The sequence below is a fragment of the Gorilla gorilla genome, chromosome 10 (assembly GCF_029281585.2).
Source record: "Gorilla gorilla gorilla isolate KB3781 chromosome 10, NHGRI_mGorGor1-v2.1_pri, whole genome shotgun sequence".
NCBI lineage: Eukaryota > Metazoa > Chordata > Mammalia > Primates > Hominidae > Gorilla > Gorilla gorilla.
In genome coordinates, this window is record NC_073234.2 from 24235266 (window position 1) to 24251866 (window position 16601).

The window sequence follows — 16601 nt, forward strand, 5'->3', positions numbered from 1 at the left end:
GCGTTTTGTTTAATAAATTAATTTTTTTTAAAGGCTGCATACAACCAGATAAAAACACAAACACACTCTTCCACTATCAGTTCTCACCAAATACTCTATGAATATGAAACAGATTAGGCCTATAACAACTCAAAACAGCCATCCTAAGTGACACTTTCTTGCAGTCACTCATGATAAAAACCTGGCATCTGCCACCAAAGGCTCTACCACCTCCCAGTTTTCCTTACATGACCAGCAAACCACCCACCCCAGACCCGGACTCCTTTTATCATCTTCACTCCCACTAAACTAGTTCATTAACCCTTTCTCCTAGCTCTCTCTCTCTCTCTTTTTTTAATGTTAAATGTTACTTTGTTTATCGTAAAATACTTAACCTATAATTTTATATATTAATTTAATATACTATAATAATGTATGGTTTACAATATTGACTGACTTATAAAGTGACTTGAGCCCGTGTCTCTGCGGCTCTGACTACCAAAGAAACAAAAAGTACTTTAAAAAAATGGCCTCCTTAAGAACTTCATATAATCTGTAACTTTTGTAATTAAAATAACATTGATAAAATCCTAACATTGTAAAAACACACAAAAATACATAGACTTGGTTATTTCTAACCTTACACCACTCATGACAGTCGGGTGATTTGGAGGGAGGGTCAAATAAAATGAAGATTTGCTCTGGATTAGATGTTGTTAGGGAATCGGGTCAATTCTGTAATTGGGGATGTGAATAGATATTATCTCAGGGAGGGCAGGTTAGAACAAGGATAAAGCTGTAATTGGTAAAGAAGTAGCAGTCACTTGTCCTGGCCTAGGCCATTTCTGCTCCCCTGCGCTCAGTCCTAGCAGAGTAGTCTGGCAGGACACACAGCAATCTCCCTCTCAGTTTAGGAGGGCCGTCTCCTAAGAATAGGGCTGGCAGAAAAGGCCAATTTAAGATTTAAAAAGTAAAAAGAAAATGTAGCACTCATTCATTTTTAGCCAAGAGAGGGATGTTTGATATTTTATGTTTGATATTTTGTGGGTGGCACGGTGAACATATTTGTTTGTTCGTTTTGTGTATTTAGAAAAAATTATGAAGAGGCTTTGCTTTCTCTTATTTTATCATAGTCTTAGAGTAACTCTTTCTGAGGTTGGGAGACTGTTACGTCCAATAGGAAAATAATTTGTCTTAGCTGTGAGTATCAAGCCAGCTTTCAACTGTCAGGGGCTGCTTTCTTTTCATCTTTCTCAGGGGATAGTAGAGGAGATAGAGAAACGTAAATTCAAGAGATAGTTAGAAAACAAAATTTATACAACTAGCCATGGGGGCAGAGGGTGAGGTCAGGGGTAATTTCTAAGTTTCTGGCTTGCAAACAGAAAGGATGGCAGTGCCATTCAGGGAGACAGCATCAGCTTTCTATTATTGTCTAATTTAATACTTACCAAAAATAATAATAATATTATTATTATTATTATTTCGAGACAGGATCTCACTCTGTCATCCAGGCTGGTGTGCAGTGGTGTGATCATGGCTCACTGCAACCTCCGCCCCCTGGGCTCAAGCAATCCTCCCACCTTAGCCCTCCTGAGTAGCTGGGACTACAAGTGCACGCTACCAAGCCCAGCTAATTTTTGTAATTTTTGTACAGATGAGGTTTCGCTCTGTTGCCCAGGTTGGTCTCGAACTCCTGGGCTCAAGCGATCCACCCTCCTCAGCCTCCCAAAGTGCTGAGATACAGGCAAAAGCCAAAGATACGTGAAATGTTAATATTAATGGACCCATTTTACAGAGAGGAAAGAAATTAAGGCTTTAAAGAGATTAAATATCTAACCCATTGTCACATGGAACCAGAACTCTAGTTTAGGTTTACTTGACTTCGAAGTCATACTGACAGGCCCGGCACGGTAGCTCACTCCTGTAATCCCAGCACTTTGGGAGGCTGAGGCAGGCAGATCACTTGAGGCCAAGAGTTTGAGACCAGCCTGGCCAACATCGTGAAACCCTGTCTCTCTGAAAATACAAAAATTAGCCAGGTGTGGTGGCACATACCTGTAATTTAAGCTGCTCAGGAGTCTGAGACACAAGAATCACCTGAGCCCAGGAGGCAGAGGTTGCAGTGAGCCAAGATCATGCCACTGTACTCTAGCCTAGGTGATAGAGTAAGACTCTATCTCAAAAAAAAAAAAACAAAAAAAGTCATACTGACTTAAAAAATGTATATAATTCTACTATCTAATTCCAGGCTATTTTCATCACCCTCAAAAGAAAAATCTCATACCCATTAAGTAGACACTCCTCATTTCCCCCTCCCTCCAGTCCATGACAACCACAGATCTTTCTGTCTCTATGGATTTTCCTATTCTGGACATTTTATATAAGTGGAATCATACAATGAGTGACTTTTTGTGTCTAAATTCTTTCACAAAGCACAATGTCTGCAAGGTTTATCCATGTTGTAGCATGCATCAGCACTTCATTCATTTTTATGGCTGAATAAAATTCCATTGTATAGATAGATATACCACCTTTTGTTTATTTGTTCATTAGTTGATAGTGTGTCTACTCTTTGGCCATTATGAATATGCTTTTTTGAACATTCCTGTACAAGTTTTTGTTTGAACACATGTCTCTAATTCTCTTAGATATATACCCAGGAGTAGAGTTGCTGGGTCATACGGTAATTCTATGTTTAACTTTAGAGGAACCGCCAAACTGTTTTCCACAACTGCGGCACCATTTTATATTTTCACCAGCCAATATATGAGGGTTCCGATTTCTACAGTACTCGTTATTGGGGTTTTTTTTTTTTTGTTTCTTTGTTTATAGCCACCCTAGTGGGTATAAAATAGTACTTCATTGTGGTTTTAATTTGCATGTCCCTGGTGACTAATGACATTGAGCATCTTTTCATGTGCTTATTGGCCATTTGTAAATATTTGAAGAAATGTCTACTTAAGTCTTTTAAGTGGCCATTTGGCCATTTTTAAATGAGGCTGTTTGTCTGTTGTTGTTGAATTATAAGAGTTTTCTTCTCTCTCACTCTCTTTTTTTTTTTTTTTGAGACAGAATCTTGCTCTGTCACCCACGATAGAGTACAGTGGTGTGCACATGGCTCACTGTAGCCTCGGCTTACTGGGCTCGAGAGATCATCTGCCTCTGCCTTCTATGTATCTGGCACCACAGGCTCACAGCACCCTGTCCAGCTAATTTCTTTAAGTTTTTTGTAGACATTGGGTCTCACCATGTTTCCCAGGCTAGTCTTGAACTCCTGGGCTCAAGCAATCCTCCCTCCTCAGCCTCCCAAAGTTCTGGGATTACAGACATTAGCCACCGTGTCCAACCTAAGAGTTCTTTATATGTTCTGGATACTAGACTCTTGAGCAGAAAAAATACACAAACTGTTTTTCCCTCTGTTCTCATACCACAGCAACAGTCAACACAGAACACTTCTGTAATCAATGCAAGCAATCTATTCTGCAGCACGCACAAGCTGGGTGTCTTCCAGTTCAATTCAGACACTATCTACCCGGACATAGTTTCAGATCCCACAGGTTGAGGGTTCAGTCCTACAAGATCATCCCCACCCTCCCACCAGTCACAAGTCCAGGCCTCTGGAACTGCTGACCAGTTACTTCAAGTTGGGGTTCCCATGACCTTTGTTGGGTTTGATTAATTCATTAGGACTGCCCACAGAACTCAGGGAAATACTTATGTTTACTGGTTTATTACAAAGGATAATGACACAAACAGCCAGATGAAGAGATACATAGGGTGAGGTCTGGAAGGGTCCTGAGCACAGAAACTTGTATACCCACCCCCGAGTTCTGGTACGCCACCCTCCCAGGACACAGATGAGTTTGGATTTTTTTTGTTTTTGTTTTTGTATTTTTCTGTAGACCTGCACTGTAGACATGGGTGAGTTTTTGTTTACCTTCTTGTGTTTAGCTCTCTGAAAGCTCCCTAAACCCTGTCCTCTTGGGCTTTATGGAGACTTCATTGGATAGGCATAACTGAAGCGTGGACAACCATGTAAAATTGTGATTAGAAAAAAGGGTATGATCAAGGCCAGCCACAGTGGCTCACACCTGTAACCCCAGCATTTTGGGAGGCCGAGGTGGGCAGATCACCCGAGGTCAGGAGTTTGAGACCAGCCTAACCAATTTGGTGAATCCCCATCTCTACTAAAAATACAAAAATTAGCCAGGCGTGGTGGCAGGCGCCTGTAGTCCCAGCTACTCTGGAGGCTGAGGCAGTAGAATTGCTTAAGCCCAGGAGGCGGAGGTTGTAGTGAGCCGAGACCGCGCCACTGCACTCCAGCCTGGGCGACAGAGCTAGACTCTGTCTCAAAAAAGAAAAAGAAAAAAGGATATGATCTAATGCTGATAGACTGGGGAAACCCAGTAAGGCGTGTCTGTTCAGATTCTTCTTGGCCTCTCTGTGCAGCATTCCTTCACCCAGGATATGGGCAGGACCCTGTCTGGAATGAGGGTCTCGTGATCTACAATCCAACAAGATAGGTCAGTTTTTTGTTTATTTTTTGTTTTTGAGACAGCCTCAAGAGTAGCTGGGACTACAGATGTGTGCTACCATGCCTGGCTAAGTTTTGTAGAGATGGGGTCTCACTGTGTTGCCCAGGCTGGTCTTGAACTCCAAGGCTCAGGGCACCTGCCCGCCTCGGCCTCCCATAATGCTGGGATTACAGGCGTAACCATCATGCCCAGTCAGATTATTTCTTTATAGCCAGTGCTTATATGGAAAGGAGGGGGAATTAGAGTAATATTTTTAGGTTTTATGACTGGTTTGGGGGAAAGGAGGTGCTGGTTTCTTTGACCACCTTGTGGAAGAGAGATTCTAGTTTCTAGGTGGCCTCAGGGAAGAATGAGGGGCCAGAGACAGGAGGGCTGGAGAAGGTCAGAGAGTTTTGCTTCTGAGGCCTAAACCATCCAACCTTATAACAAATGACTGTAACAAGGGTGAGGGGGTTTATAAGCCAGGAACTATGGACAAAAACCTATATATATATCATAATATCACAACCCTTATCAGATATATGATTTGCAAGTGTTTTCTCCCACTTCTGTGGGTTGTCTTTTCACTTTCTTACTAAGTGTCCTTTGATGCACGAAGATTTTTAATTTCGATGAAGTCCAACTTATTTATTTTTGTCTTTGGTTGCTTGTGCTTTTGATGTCATAATTAAGAAGCTGTTGCCTAATCTAAAGCCATAAAAATTTTTACCTATGTTTCTCTCTAAGGTTTATAATTTAGTCTCTAATATTTAGGTATTTGATGAATTTTTAGTTAATTTTTATATACGGTGTGTAGTAGAGACTCAAATTCATTCCTTTGCACGTAATATCCAATTAGCTCAGCACCATTTGTTGAGAAGATCATTTTTTCTCCATTGAATGGTCCTTACACCCTTGTGAGAAATTAGTTGATTACAGATGTATGGGATAACTTCTGGACTCTCAAGTTTATTCCATCATACTGATTTTTTATTTTAACTTCATATAAATCACTTTTATATTATTTTATTTGGTATTTTATCTTCACAGCTTCCAAAATTATTTATCATTTATTTAACTGATTGAAAGTGAGCCAGAAGCAAATTTGCTGTCATAAAAGTTTACTAAAAATCAAGAGAAATGGCTTCGTAGCACCATTACTGCAATGTTACAATTACATACATTGTTATTAGAATCATTTCTAAAGTTATAAATTTATGAAGCTTTGAGAATCCATTTCAATATATCAGAAAAGGAAATCATGTTAATAAAAAATCATTAGATGCAAAATAATATAAAATATAAATGAATACATGAAGTAACAATTTTTAACTCTTTTACAAACTTATGTACAATAAGATTAAAATAAGACAGTTGTGCATTCAAGTTTTCCTGTGGATCTGCTCATCTTCAATGCAAGGGTTGCTAGGTAATAACTGCACAGGGATATGGTTATTCTGAATATTTTTCTCACTATCAAAGACAATTGTTAGGGACAAATAGACACCAAAAGAGACAAATAGGGATCCCTTATTGGCTCCTTACATTTTGTTGGACAAAGCACAATTTCCTTGCAATGCTTCCCCATCCTTCTCTCCCAAATATTGTTCTCTTTCTCTCTCTCTCTCTCTTTTTTTTTTTTTTTTTTTTTTTCTGAGACAGAGTCTTGCTCTTGTCGCCCAGGCTGGAGTGCAACGGCACAACCTCGGCTCACTGCAACCTCCACCTCCTGGGTTCAAGCGATTCTCCTGCCTCAGCCTCCCGAGTAGCTGGGATTACAGGTGCCTGCTACCACGCCTGGCTAATTTTTGTATTTTTAGTACAGACGGGGTTTTGCCATGTTGGCCAGGCTGGTCTCAAACTCCTGACCACAGGTGATCCGCCCGGCTCGGCCTCCCAAAGTGCTGGGATTACAGGCGTGAGCCACCACGCCAGGCCCTCTCTCTTTTTTTTTTTTTTTTTTTTTTTTTTTTTTAAGAGACAGGGTCTTGTTATGTTGCCCAGGCTGGCCTTGAACACCTGTGTTCAAGCCATCCTCCCTCCTCAACCTCCCAAGCAGCCGAACTATAAGCGTGTGCCACGGTTCGCAGCTTCATCGTTCTGTTTTGTCACAACTCTCTTATATAGTTAATATACCTTTGGGAGAAGCATCACACACATACAAAATGTAGCAAACCTTGACCTGATTGGCATTTCTGAGATGAAGAGACCCACGAGAGCCAATAGATTTTCCTCTTCCCAACATTCAAGCAACTTCCTTCCAATTGTTTGCTAATTATGATATGTGAAGTTTGTGGGTGTTTCTAAATTAGGGACTTCCTTAAAAGAGTTTGCGTTTCCAGAAGATTTGCTACTTCAGACATCAACCCATTATTAGGGTGTCTTGTTCACAGTCCTCCTGCCCATTTTAAGATCCTTTATTAAAGTAGCTTGAAGGTGACCATGCATGGTCTATACCTCCATCCCTCCCCATAACAATCTTCTTTTGTACAAACATAAAAACATGCTTCTGCTGATTAAAACATACAGCGCATGATTGGATATTAATGCTTTGGAGAGATGGTTTGGGGTCACAATCACCCAGATACTCTCATTAGGAGGTCCTATAGATCATGGCCTGATGGAAGAGTTTGTGTTACTTGAAAGTAAACGTCAAGGGAAAAGAATAGAAAAATCTATCACTAACACCACTGTTAACTCAAATGAATCAAATAATAAAGGATGTTGATATAAACACATTTGATCCTCTCACCATGCTTTTTAGGATCTACCTTCTGCTCTCATCCTGCCTAAAAGTCATAGAAAAACGTTGACACTTTAGGATGCTCCCAGGTCCTGCAGTTCTGTTATTCCCAGTAGGGGACAATGTTGCATTCAAAACTGCACCAATTGCAGCACGTCCCTGGCCAGGCCTGTGTTCCTTCTCTATTTTCAAGACATAGATCTTTTTAAAGAGTCATATATAAATATTTTTTCTGTAAACTCTAAGAAAGTGAGAGTTGAAGAAGAAAAACAGAGAAGACTTGAAGGACTGTTTTTTATCCACTGTCTTCAGCAGAGATATTTCATCGTGTGTGACATTCCTGGAAGTTGCTATCAAAGTCCCAAAGTACGAAATGCGTCTCGTAAGTCATCAACCTCATACAGGGGCTGTAGAGAAAGAGAGAAGCAAATTGAGTGAATGGCTTCAAAACTGGGTTGGGGGTCGGTGGGGCCGGAGAGGCTTCTAAACTGAGTGGATGGCTTTGTAACATGTTGGAAGAAAGTAAATTGGGAAAGAGTTTTTTTGGGTTTTTTGTTTGTTTGTTTAAAAAAAAAAAAAAAAGGAGAAAAGAATTCTGACCAGGAAGGAAACGCAACCCTGGGGAGAGACAGAAATTTAAAGATGTGAAACAACAAAAGAAAGAAAAGGGAGGGAAAAGGAACCTTAGCAGAGGGCTCTGAATGGTGAAACAGCAGAAGAAAAAGCTGATGTGGAGGAGAAATAAAGTAAACTGAGAGTGATTAAACAATAAGAAAATATAAGAAGTATACGAAACTCCAAAAAAGACTATAGAGAAAGAAAGAAAATTTAAAAAGCAAGGAAGCCCCTTACCAAAAGGATGCGCCGAAGCTGTCTGGAGAGACGAACTGAATTTTCATGCAGCCCTTCCCAGGCTTTGAAAGTTCTTTCATGGTTTTCTACAAAAGTATTCCAGCAGTAAAAATAATCTTAAAAAAAAAAAAAAAGGAAAAAAAGGCGGGGATATAGGGGTAGAAGATAGTTCAGGTTCCAAATCGAGGGGAAAGAAAGCAACCCTGGCCCCATTTTCTCATTTCCTCGGGGCCTTGTCTCTGAGCCGTTCACTCTTTTCTCTGCTTCTAATCTTTAATTTCGGCTCCAGAGGTGAACCAGAATCCCCGCCCACTTCTTCCCCTCGAACTTCCCCACTAATTCCTTCATTCTGCATCGCAATCCCGAATGCGGGCTGCTGCACTGCGCCTGCGCGGAAGGCCCTTTCGCACCTTTGAAGGTCATGATGGCTATCTGCACCCCGGCGCGGTGCAGCCGCCGCAGCCCCTCGGGCTCAGCCTTGCGGTCCTCACAGAAGTAGAGGCGCGCGGTGAAGATCCTCAGACTGAGGTTGGGGTTCCCTCGCAGAAAGTCGGCCACATGTCGGGCACAGTCGTAGCAGGGGCTCCAGGAGGTGAACCAGGTGACGCGGTAGCAGCGGCCAGGGTCTAGGTCCCAGTCCGAGATGTAGCGGAGGAAGAGCAATTCCACGTGGCAGCCGTTCTGGAGAGACAGAGAGGACCACGCTAAAATTCACTGACTTTTATTGCGGTTCTGGTAGCCTTAGTCATTGTCTCCTACAGTGATCTTTGGGGATGCTTGCAGCTATTGTCCTTGTGTTACAGAGAGGCTAAGCAACTTGCTCAAAAGAGCACACCAGTAGGTAGAGCTGAACCCTTGGCAGCACTAGTCCTGCAGAGTGAAGGAAGGCTATGGGTTTTTGTGGAATGAGGAAGACGAAGTGCGCTGAGTTGGGAGGAAGCAGCATCACACTACCTCACCGAAGATTTAATTTGTGTTTATGAAGTTGTTTTTTGCACCTTTTGAGAAGGAAAATGGCTAGAAGTGCCTGTTGATGTAACATTGTGGAAATATACCTGGACCACTAGGTGGAGGCAGGACAGTTTATGAGGACCATTTGGGAGGATCTGAAAAGGGGAAATAGATTTTGGTAAAGCAGACAGATGGGTGTTGTAAGAGAAGTAATAGGCACTGCCATGAGAAGTAAATGAAAGTGCTTGATAAAATCAAAGCCTTCTGAAATGGAATGTGTCATGTCACCAAATAGGAAGGAGATTGGGATGTATTCAATACAAATGTAGGCAAAGAAAATTGCATGGTAATATAACCATCAAACAATGAGCCAGACGATGACCTTCCACCCCATGGATGCTTCCCTGAGATTCCACCAAGCCCAGACGTCACAGCGTGTTAGGAGAGAGGAGATACCCGTGGGCAGAAGTTTATGTAAACCCATCTGGATTTTGGTGAAGAAGTCTCTTGGAAATGTAATTCTCTCAGGTAGCCAAAAGATCAATTTAATTAATCATCAGCGAGGCTTCTCTGAGTTTTCTGGGGATCGCCATGTTGAATGTATTCACTGGCCTACGACCCATGTGAGTAGGAGGGAAAAGAAATCATTTGGAAAACAGAATTGAGCCACCGTTAATTTTTTCCCAAATTCTTCTTCCTTAATTTTCAAAAATGCTTAAGACACAATTTGTTTTTCACATTTAAAATTTTTGCTTGGACAAGCTGATAATATTCTCCCATATAAAAATGCTTTTAGCTTAATTAATCTCAAAGGCAATTCAGATGCTGAGGAAAGTTGGTAAACAGTTTGGGAGCAGTTGTTCTTGGCACTGAAGGAAGGAGCGGCATTAGGGTGCCCAGCATTACCGGGGAGGAATTAAATCACATATTTTGGGCCATGTCTAATATGGGTGCATGGAAATGGAAAAAGAAAGAAAAAAAAGGATTTGAGGAATGTGATAGAGACACAAATGCCAAAAAAGGATGGAAGTAATACCATCAGCAGGTGGCTCTAAAAGCACTGACAGTTGACCATTAAACTGCTTGCAAAGCCGACTTTAATTGATACCTTATTGCGAAGATAACCAAAGTCCAGTGAAAAGGATGTAGCACTGTCCCGCCTCTTCACTACATAGCACAGGTAGGTCTCACGCCGACCCTTAGCCCAGCGGACATTTTTGAATTGGTAAAGAAACTTCCTCCGGTTCATCAAGAGGCTGTGGGTGAGTGGAGGGAGAGAAAATGCAAGAGTACAGTTTATAATCTGGTCACTCTGGATTTTCCTTCAGCTTTTTAAGGAAGTCATTACTTGGGCTAAACCAAAGAAGATGCTCTGACTTCCTCTGCTGGCTGCCTGAGCCCTCCTGAGCCGTGCTGAGCCTGGAATCCATCATAAACTCCTTTTCCTGCTTGTATTTAAGGCCAATTGAGAGATACTCATCAAGGACCCCAAACCCTTACCCACAAGACAGTCACCTCCTGCCATTGTCTTCTAGATGCTGATGACTTGGGATTACAATTACATTTGTTCTTCAACAAGAAAACAAACAAAAAAAAATAAAATAAACTTGTTCCTCAGTCCCATAATTGTATATTCAGATTTCCCCTCCAGTCTTTACCTAAGTGTCCAACTTGTACGTCAAACTCAAAATGATCAAAACAATATTCCTCAACTGCCCCCTGTCCTAAACTGCCACTCCTCCCGACTTTGCCACCTCAGGTAAGCAGCCTAGCAGCCTGGAACCGTCCTTGACTCATTTCTTCTTCCTCAGTCCTCATATTTAATTAATCATCTAAATGTGTTGATTCAAACCCCCCAATATTTCTTGAATTTGTACCTTCCCTGTTTGCTGTTCTCTGCTTCGGTCCAAGCCCCATCTTCTTCCTCCTTATCTGTTGTGCTGGCCTTTTAACCGGTCTGTCTGCCTCCAGTCCCTCCAAAATAACATTCCCCACACTGTCACCACCATGATCTCACAAAATCCCAGGTGCACCATGCCATTCCCATGCTGAGGACCCCCTGATGGTTCTCTTCTGCCTGCAGAATAAACTCCAAACTCTTTAATGTGGTGTTTAGGCCACTTTTTACAGTTGGACCTTGATCTAAATTTCTTTTTTTAATTTTTTTTTTGTTGTTGTTACGGTCTCACTTTGTCGCCCAGGCTGAAGTATACTGGCATGATCTTGGCTTACTGTAGCCTCAACCTCCCAGGCTCAGGCAAATCTGCCAGGCTCAGCAGATCCTCCTGCCTCAGCCTCCTGAGTAGCTGGGATTACAGGCGCCCACCATCATGCCCAGGTAATGTTTGTATTTTTAATAGAGACGGGGTTTCACCATCTTGGCCAGGCTGGCCTTGGACTCCTGACCTCAGGTGTTCTGCCCGCCTCGGCTTCCCAAAGTGCTGGGATTACAGGCGTGAGCCACTGCACTGGCCTATTTTTTAATGTATAAGAGCAATACCTGGCTGGGCGCAGTGGCTCACACCTGTTTTTTAATGTATAAGAGCAATACTTGGCCGGGCGCAGTGGCCTACACCTGTAATCCCAGCACTTTGGGAGGCTGAGGCAGGTGGATCCTCTGAGGTCAGGAGTTCGAGACCAGCCTGGCCAACATGGTGAAACCCCATCTCTACTAAAAATACAAACATTAGCCGAGTGTGGTGGTGGGCGCCTGTAATCCCATCTACCCGGGAGGCTGAGACGACAGCTTTGCCTGAACCCAGGAGGTGGAGGTTGCAGTGAGCTATGGTCACGCCATTCCACTCCAGCATGGGCAACAAGACCAAAACTCCATCTCAAAAAAAAAAAAAAAAAAAAAAAAAAGAAGAAAACAATACTTGATCATTTTCAAACTTAAATACTATGGAAAAATAGAAGAGCTCTAAATTTTAAAATATTAAAGATTTTTAAAATCTCAAATATCATAGTGTCTAATAATAATAATTAGACTTAGTGTCTAATGACAATGACTGTTAAGATTCTTGTGTTTATTCCTCTAGTCTTTCTACAGGCACATATTTACATGATTTGGATTATACTGATTGCATGTGTGATTTTGTACTCTGCTGCTTTTTTAACTAGTCAAAATGATCTAAATATCTTGCTATGTTGTTCCCACATAATGACTGATTTCTCCTCCTCTTTGTTTTCTGGCTCCTAGCACAGTGTCTTGCATATCATAAGCACTAATTGGAATAGCATTTGTGGAAATACTCTGGTAACCCAAGTTTCCTTAAAGAAATCAAGAGTCCCCATTGCAGCTGCAAACAGCAACACAAGCTGTACAGGGTGGTTGATATGAAAGCACGAGTGATGCCTGGATTTTGTCCCTAGTCTTTTCCAGAAATGCATTTATCCAATTTGTGGAGCTAGTGCTGTCACCTAGTGGTACGGGGCAGAAGTGCAGAGAATTTGCGAAGTAAAGGGCTCAGGAATTTGAATAACGTTTGCTGGCAAGAGAATTGAAACTTTTCTTACTCATTATTTTTTCTTACATTGAGGTATAATTTACATACAGTAAACTTCACCCATTTAAGATGCATAATTCTATGAATATTTTTGGATGTAAACACCCCAAACTGCTACCACAGTCAGGTTACAGAACCTGAATCACGAGTGATTCTTACGTTGAGGTATAATTTACGTACAGTAAACTTCACCCATTTAAGATGCATAATTCTCACCCCACCAGAGCTGCTTCTTCCCCCTTTGCAGTCCTTCCCCTCCCCACAGGACAACCACTGATTTGCTTTCTTTTTTTCCCATTTTTGTGGAGAATGGAGTTTCACTGTGTTGCCCAGGCTGGTCTTGAACTCCTGAGTTCTAGCAGTCCTCCCACGTGGCCTCTCAAAGTGCTGGGATTACAGGCCTGAGCCACTATGCCTGCCCTGATTTGCTTTCTGTAACTATAAGTTACTTTCATTTTCTAGAATTTCGTATGGCATACGTTATCTCCTCCTTCATGTCTGACTCTTTCATTTAGCGTCATGACTTTGGGATTCATCCCCAAGTAGCTTCTTCCTTTGTACTGCAGGGTGGTATTCCATTGCATGGATATAGCACGTTTTGTTTATTTGTTCACTTGTTGATGGATATTTGGATAGTCTCTACTTTGGGGTTTTGTGAATAAAGGTACTATGAACATTCACGTACCAGTCTTTGTGTGGATATACATTGAGAATTGATATTTTAATAATGTAGTGCAGGTGACAGACCCTGACTTTAAAAGTTAAATACCAAAATATCAGCCTAACTAAGTAGCTCATCTAGGACAGCAGCTCTTTGTAGTTGTTTCCATTTATTTTTAATTTTTCTTCTTATTTTTTTGAGGCAAGATCTGGTCCTGTCACCCAGGCTGGAGTGCAGTGGCGCAAGCACTGCTCAGTGCAGCCTTGACCTCCTGGGCTCCAACGATTCTCCTGCCTCAGCCCCCTAGTAGCTGGGACCACAGGCACATGCCACCATGCCCGGCTAAACAGGGTTTTGCCATGTTGCTCAGGCTGGTCTTGAACTCCAGGGCTCAAGTGATCCACCCACCTCAGCCTTCCAGAGTGCTGGGATTACAGGCGTGAGCCACCACACCCGGCTGTCTGTGTCGGTTTAAATGTCTCCCCTCACATACATGAAGCTTATTGGAAAGCACTTTAAACCTTAGGCAGCAAACTAGATTTATTACCAGTATACACATTATATAAGGTAAAAATTAGCCATATTATTTTAAAATTTAAAATGCATATTTTAATCTAAATGGATACTAGGCCAGATGCAGTGGCTCATGACTGTATCCCAACACTTTGGGAGGCCAAGGCAGGAGGATTGCTTGAGCCCAGGAGTTCAAGACTGCAGAAAGCTATGATTGCACCACTGCACTCCAGCCTGGGTAACAGGGTGAGATTGTCTTTTAAAAAACCAAAAACATAAAAAACATAAAATGAATACTAAAAAAGATCCAATAATAATTAGCTTTATTTTAAAAAGATAATAATTTTTATGGTAATTACCATAGTACCAACCACCATTACTATTACTATATTAGCATATAATAACCCTTTGTATATATAAGCTCAACACATAATAGGTGCTTAATAAGTACAGAAGAAAAGAAATTCTCTCTTTGAGGCCCAGTGTTAAACAGATTAAGCATCATCTCTTACCAATAAATCCCTTTTATATTAACTTACCCTCCTGGGCTGTGTAGATGAGAAAGGCAGAGGAATCTACATCTTTTTACATGCACCTTGGTTGGCAGGGTGTGTGTTTGTGTGTGTGTGTGTGTGTGTGTGTGTGTGTGTGGAGAGAGAGAGAGCCTTATCATAAGGAAGAAAAAGTGTCCTGGAAGTATAGATAAGAAGGATGTGGCATAGATAAAGGACTTTGGGTGGATTTTTGGGTCCTACTCTACATGAAAATACAATAAGCCTACACTGTTTCTGTCACATGTTACCAGTCAGAGTGAAATGAATTGCGTGATCCTGACCTGCTAGTTAACTTTGTTGATCCATTACTTCCCTTCTCTGGTTAGGGGCCTGTTTCCAGCTCCCTGTTCTCGTCATTTCTGTCCTGGGTAGGAAGGACTTTGCCGAGGGAGTGTTTCAGGCTTGCAGGCTGACAGCTGCTCTGGACAGCTGTGCTCCCTGAGGCAGAACCCTAGCTGCATCCCCAGCCGTGCAAACCAGAAACAAGCGGGTTAAAAATAATCCTGACCAAGTCATTTTGCCATCACTAATGAGCTCTACAGATACTGTCCTCCTTAATGATAATATATTTCCCTTCTGTCCTGTTGAATTTCATCTTTTCTCCTTTTCTGTCTTTCTCTGAATTTCAACTGCTGATTTTACCTTTGCTTTGCATTTTACTTTGAACAAATATTTCCAGTGGACCCTTCACAAGGACCTATAGCTCAGACTTGTTTTCAAAATCTCAGTGTAAACTGAGGAGACATTTGACATTGTCTGACCTCAAGAAAATTTTCTGAAGAACATTAAATCCTCCATTAAAAATCTTTATTCTGTATATTGGATGTGATGGCTCATGTCTATAATTCCAGCACTTTAGGAGGCCCAGGCAGGAGGATTGCTTGGGCCAGGACTTAGAGAGCAGCCTGGGCTGGTCTAAGACCCTGTCTCTACAAAAAAAAAATTTTTTTTTAATCTTTATTCTGTCATGTAAGTTCTTTATAAAGGAGTTAAATTGAGGTAACATATAAGGATTAGGTGTTATTCTCATTCATTCATAGTAATCATAAATGTAGGAATAGAATAAGTTCTATGACAATAACTTATCAAAAACTGCACATAAAGACATTATGAGGACCTTAACCAAATTCACACCTAAGAGGTAAGTTAAGCTACATCTGAACAAATGGAAAGATTAGTTAATAGTAAAAGTGCCATTAACTGCCTAACAATTGGGCCTTTAACATTAAATAACTTGCTTGAATGAATTTTTCTCCTTATAATGGACACAATCATAGTGACTTTCAAGCAATTAATTTAGAATGCTTGGCATTTCTAAAATTACAAATTTTCTTACTACAGCTAAATTATTTCAGTAACGTCTCCCTAGGAAAGTGTGTCTTCAAGTTGTTTTACTGTTGAATATTTACAAAATTATTACGAAAATTAACACTACCGTTTTTAGTACAGTACTGCTATTACCTTTTCATGATTTGAGTCTCTAAAGATTTGCTATGTTAATATTATTACCATAAATTAGTTTCAACCATGGTACAAATCTCAGGACGAATCAGTACATTGTACGCACTACTTCTTTTGCCACATGAAAAAGAGAGAAATCGAGAGAAGTCTGAAACAGAAAGAATTGGGCTGACAGCATATAAGATCTGAATAGAAGAAAAGGAGACAGATCAAAAAAAATATATGCATATTGATCAAGCTGATCTTATCAGTCAGACAGTTATATGAGAGAAAGGGATAGCTACCAGTCTCATTACTCAGATTTGCTCTGAGAGGAAGGCCGGTGCAATCACCCACGAGGAGACTGCCTCTTTACCTGTCCATAGTGGTGTCCAGAGTGTCTTCTTGCCTCCCTGCAAGTCTCAGGCCAGAAAAATCTCACTTCAATTAATGATGGTTCTCTGTCTCAGTCTGACAGTGCATTGGCCCTTCACATTCAAATTTGAGCTTGCCCTTTTGGGCTCCTCCCCTGACAGCATCACCCCCACCAGGTACCCCAACGGCCTTGCTCCTGATTTGGATCCAGTGAAGATGGGTGGGTGGGGCTGTCATAGGCAGAGTCACACAGGTTAAACCATTGAGGGCAGCTCTGCTTTAATGTTTAGGTTCCTTTGGGGCTGCTGCTCTAAAAGTCCAGTCCATGCTCCATAGCTAGCAAAGATCAGGAGGCAGTAACAGTAGACACTTCAATTATAATCATGATAACACAAAATAAAAGCACAATGAGAATAGTAATATTTATGTAAATACCTTAAAGAGCATTTAAATAGCTTCTTGGGTTACTGTGTTGAAGAGCACTCAGAAAGCCTCTAATTCCCCCATATTCCC

At 41.3% G+C, this 16601-nt stretch overlaps 1 protein-coding gene and 1 non-coding gene across 2 annotated transcripts; one reads left to right on the forward strand and one right to left on the reverse strand.

Moving 5' to 3' along the window:
• The first annotated feature begins 803 nt into the window (after positions 1-803).
• Positions 804-935, forward strand: LOC115930342 (small Cajal body-specific RNA 11). The gene has a single exon (XR_004066980.2).
• A 4526-nt stretch (positions 936-5461) lies between these two features.
• AICDA (activation induced cytidine deaminase) lies at positions 5462-16189 on the reverse strand. Its single transcript, XM_004052658.5, has 5 exons — positions 16090-16189; positions 10148-10295; positions 8499-8769; positions 8089-8204; positions 5462-7643 (listed from the first exon to the last, which is right to left on the reverse strand). Exons 1-5 carry the CDS (start codon positions 16095-16097, stop codon positions 7590-7592), a joined length of 597 nt encoding a protein of 198 aa, XP_004052706.1. The 5' UTR covers positions 16098-16189; the 3' UTR covers positions 5462-7589.
• Positions 16190-16601: the final 412 nt, after the last annotated feature.

Bases quoted from the DNA above. Each gene is read 5' to 3' on its own strand.
- AICDA (XM_004052658.5), bottom strand. The intron at 8,205-8,498 runs GTGCGAAAGGGC...TTTTTTTTTAAG, and splicing joins AGCCATCATGACCTTCAAAG to ATTATTTTTACTGCTGGAAT. The intron at 7,644-8,088 runs GTAAGGGGCTTC...CTTTCTCTACAG, and splicing joins AGCTTCGGCGCATCCTTTTG to CCCCTGTATGAGGTTGATGA.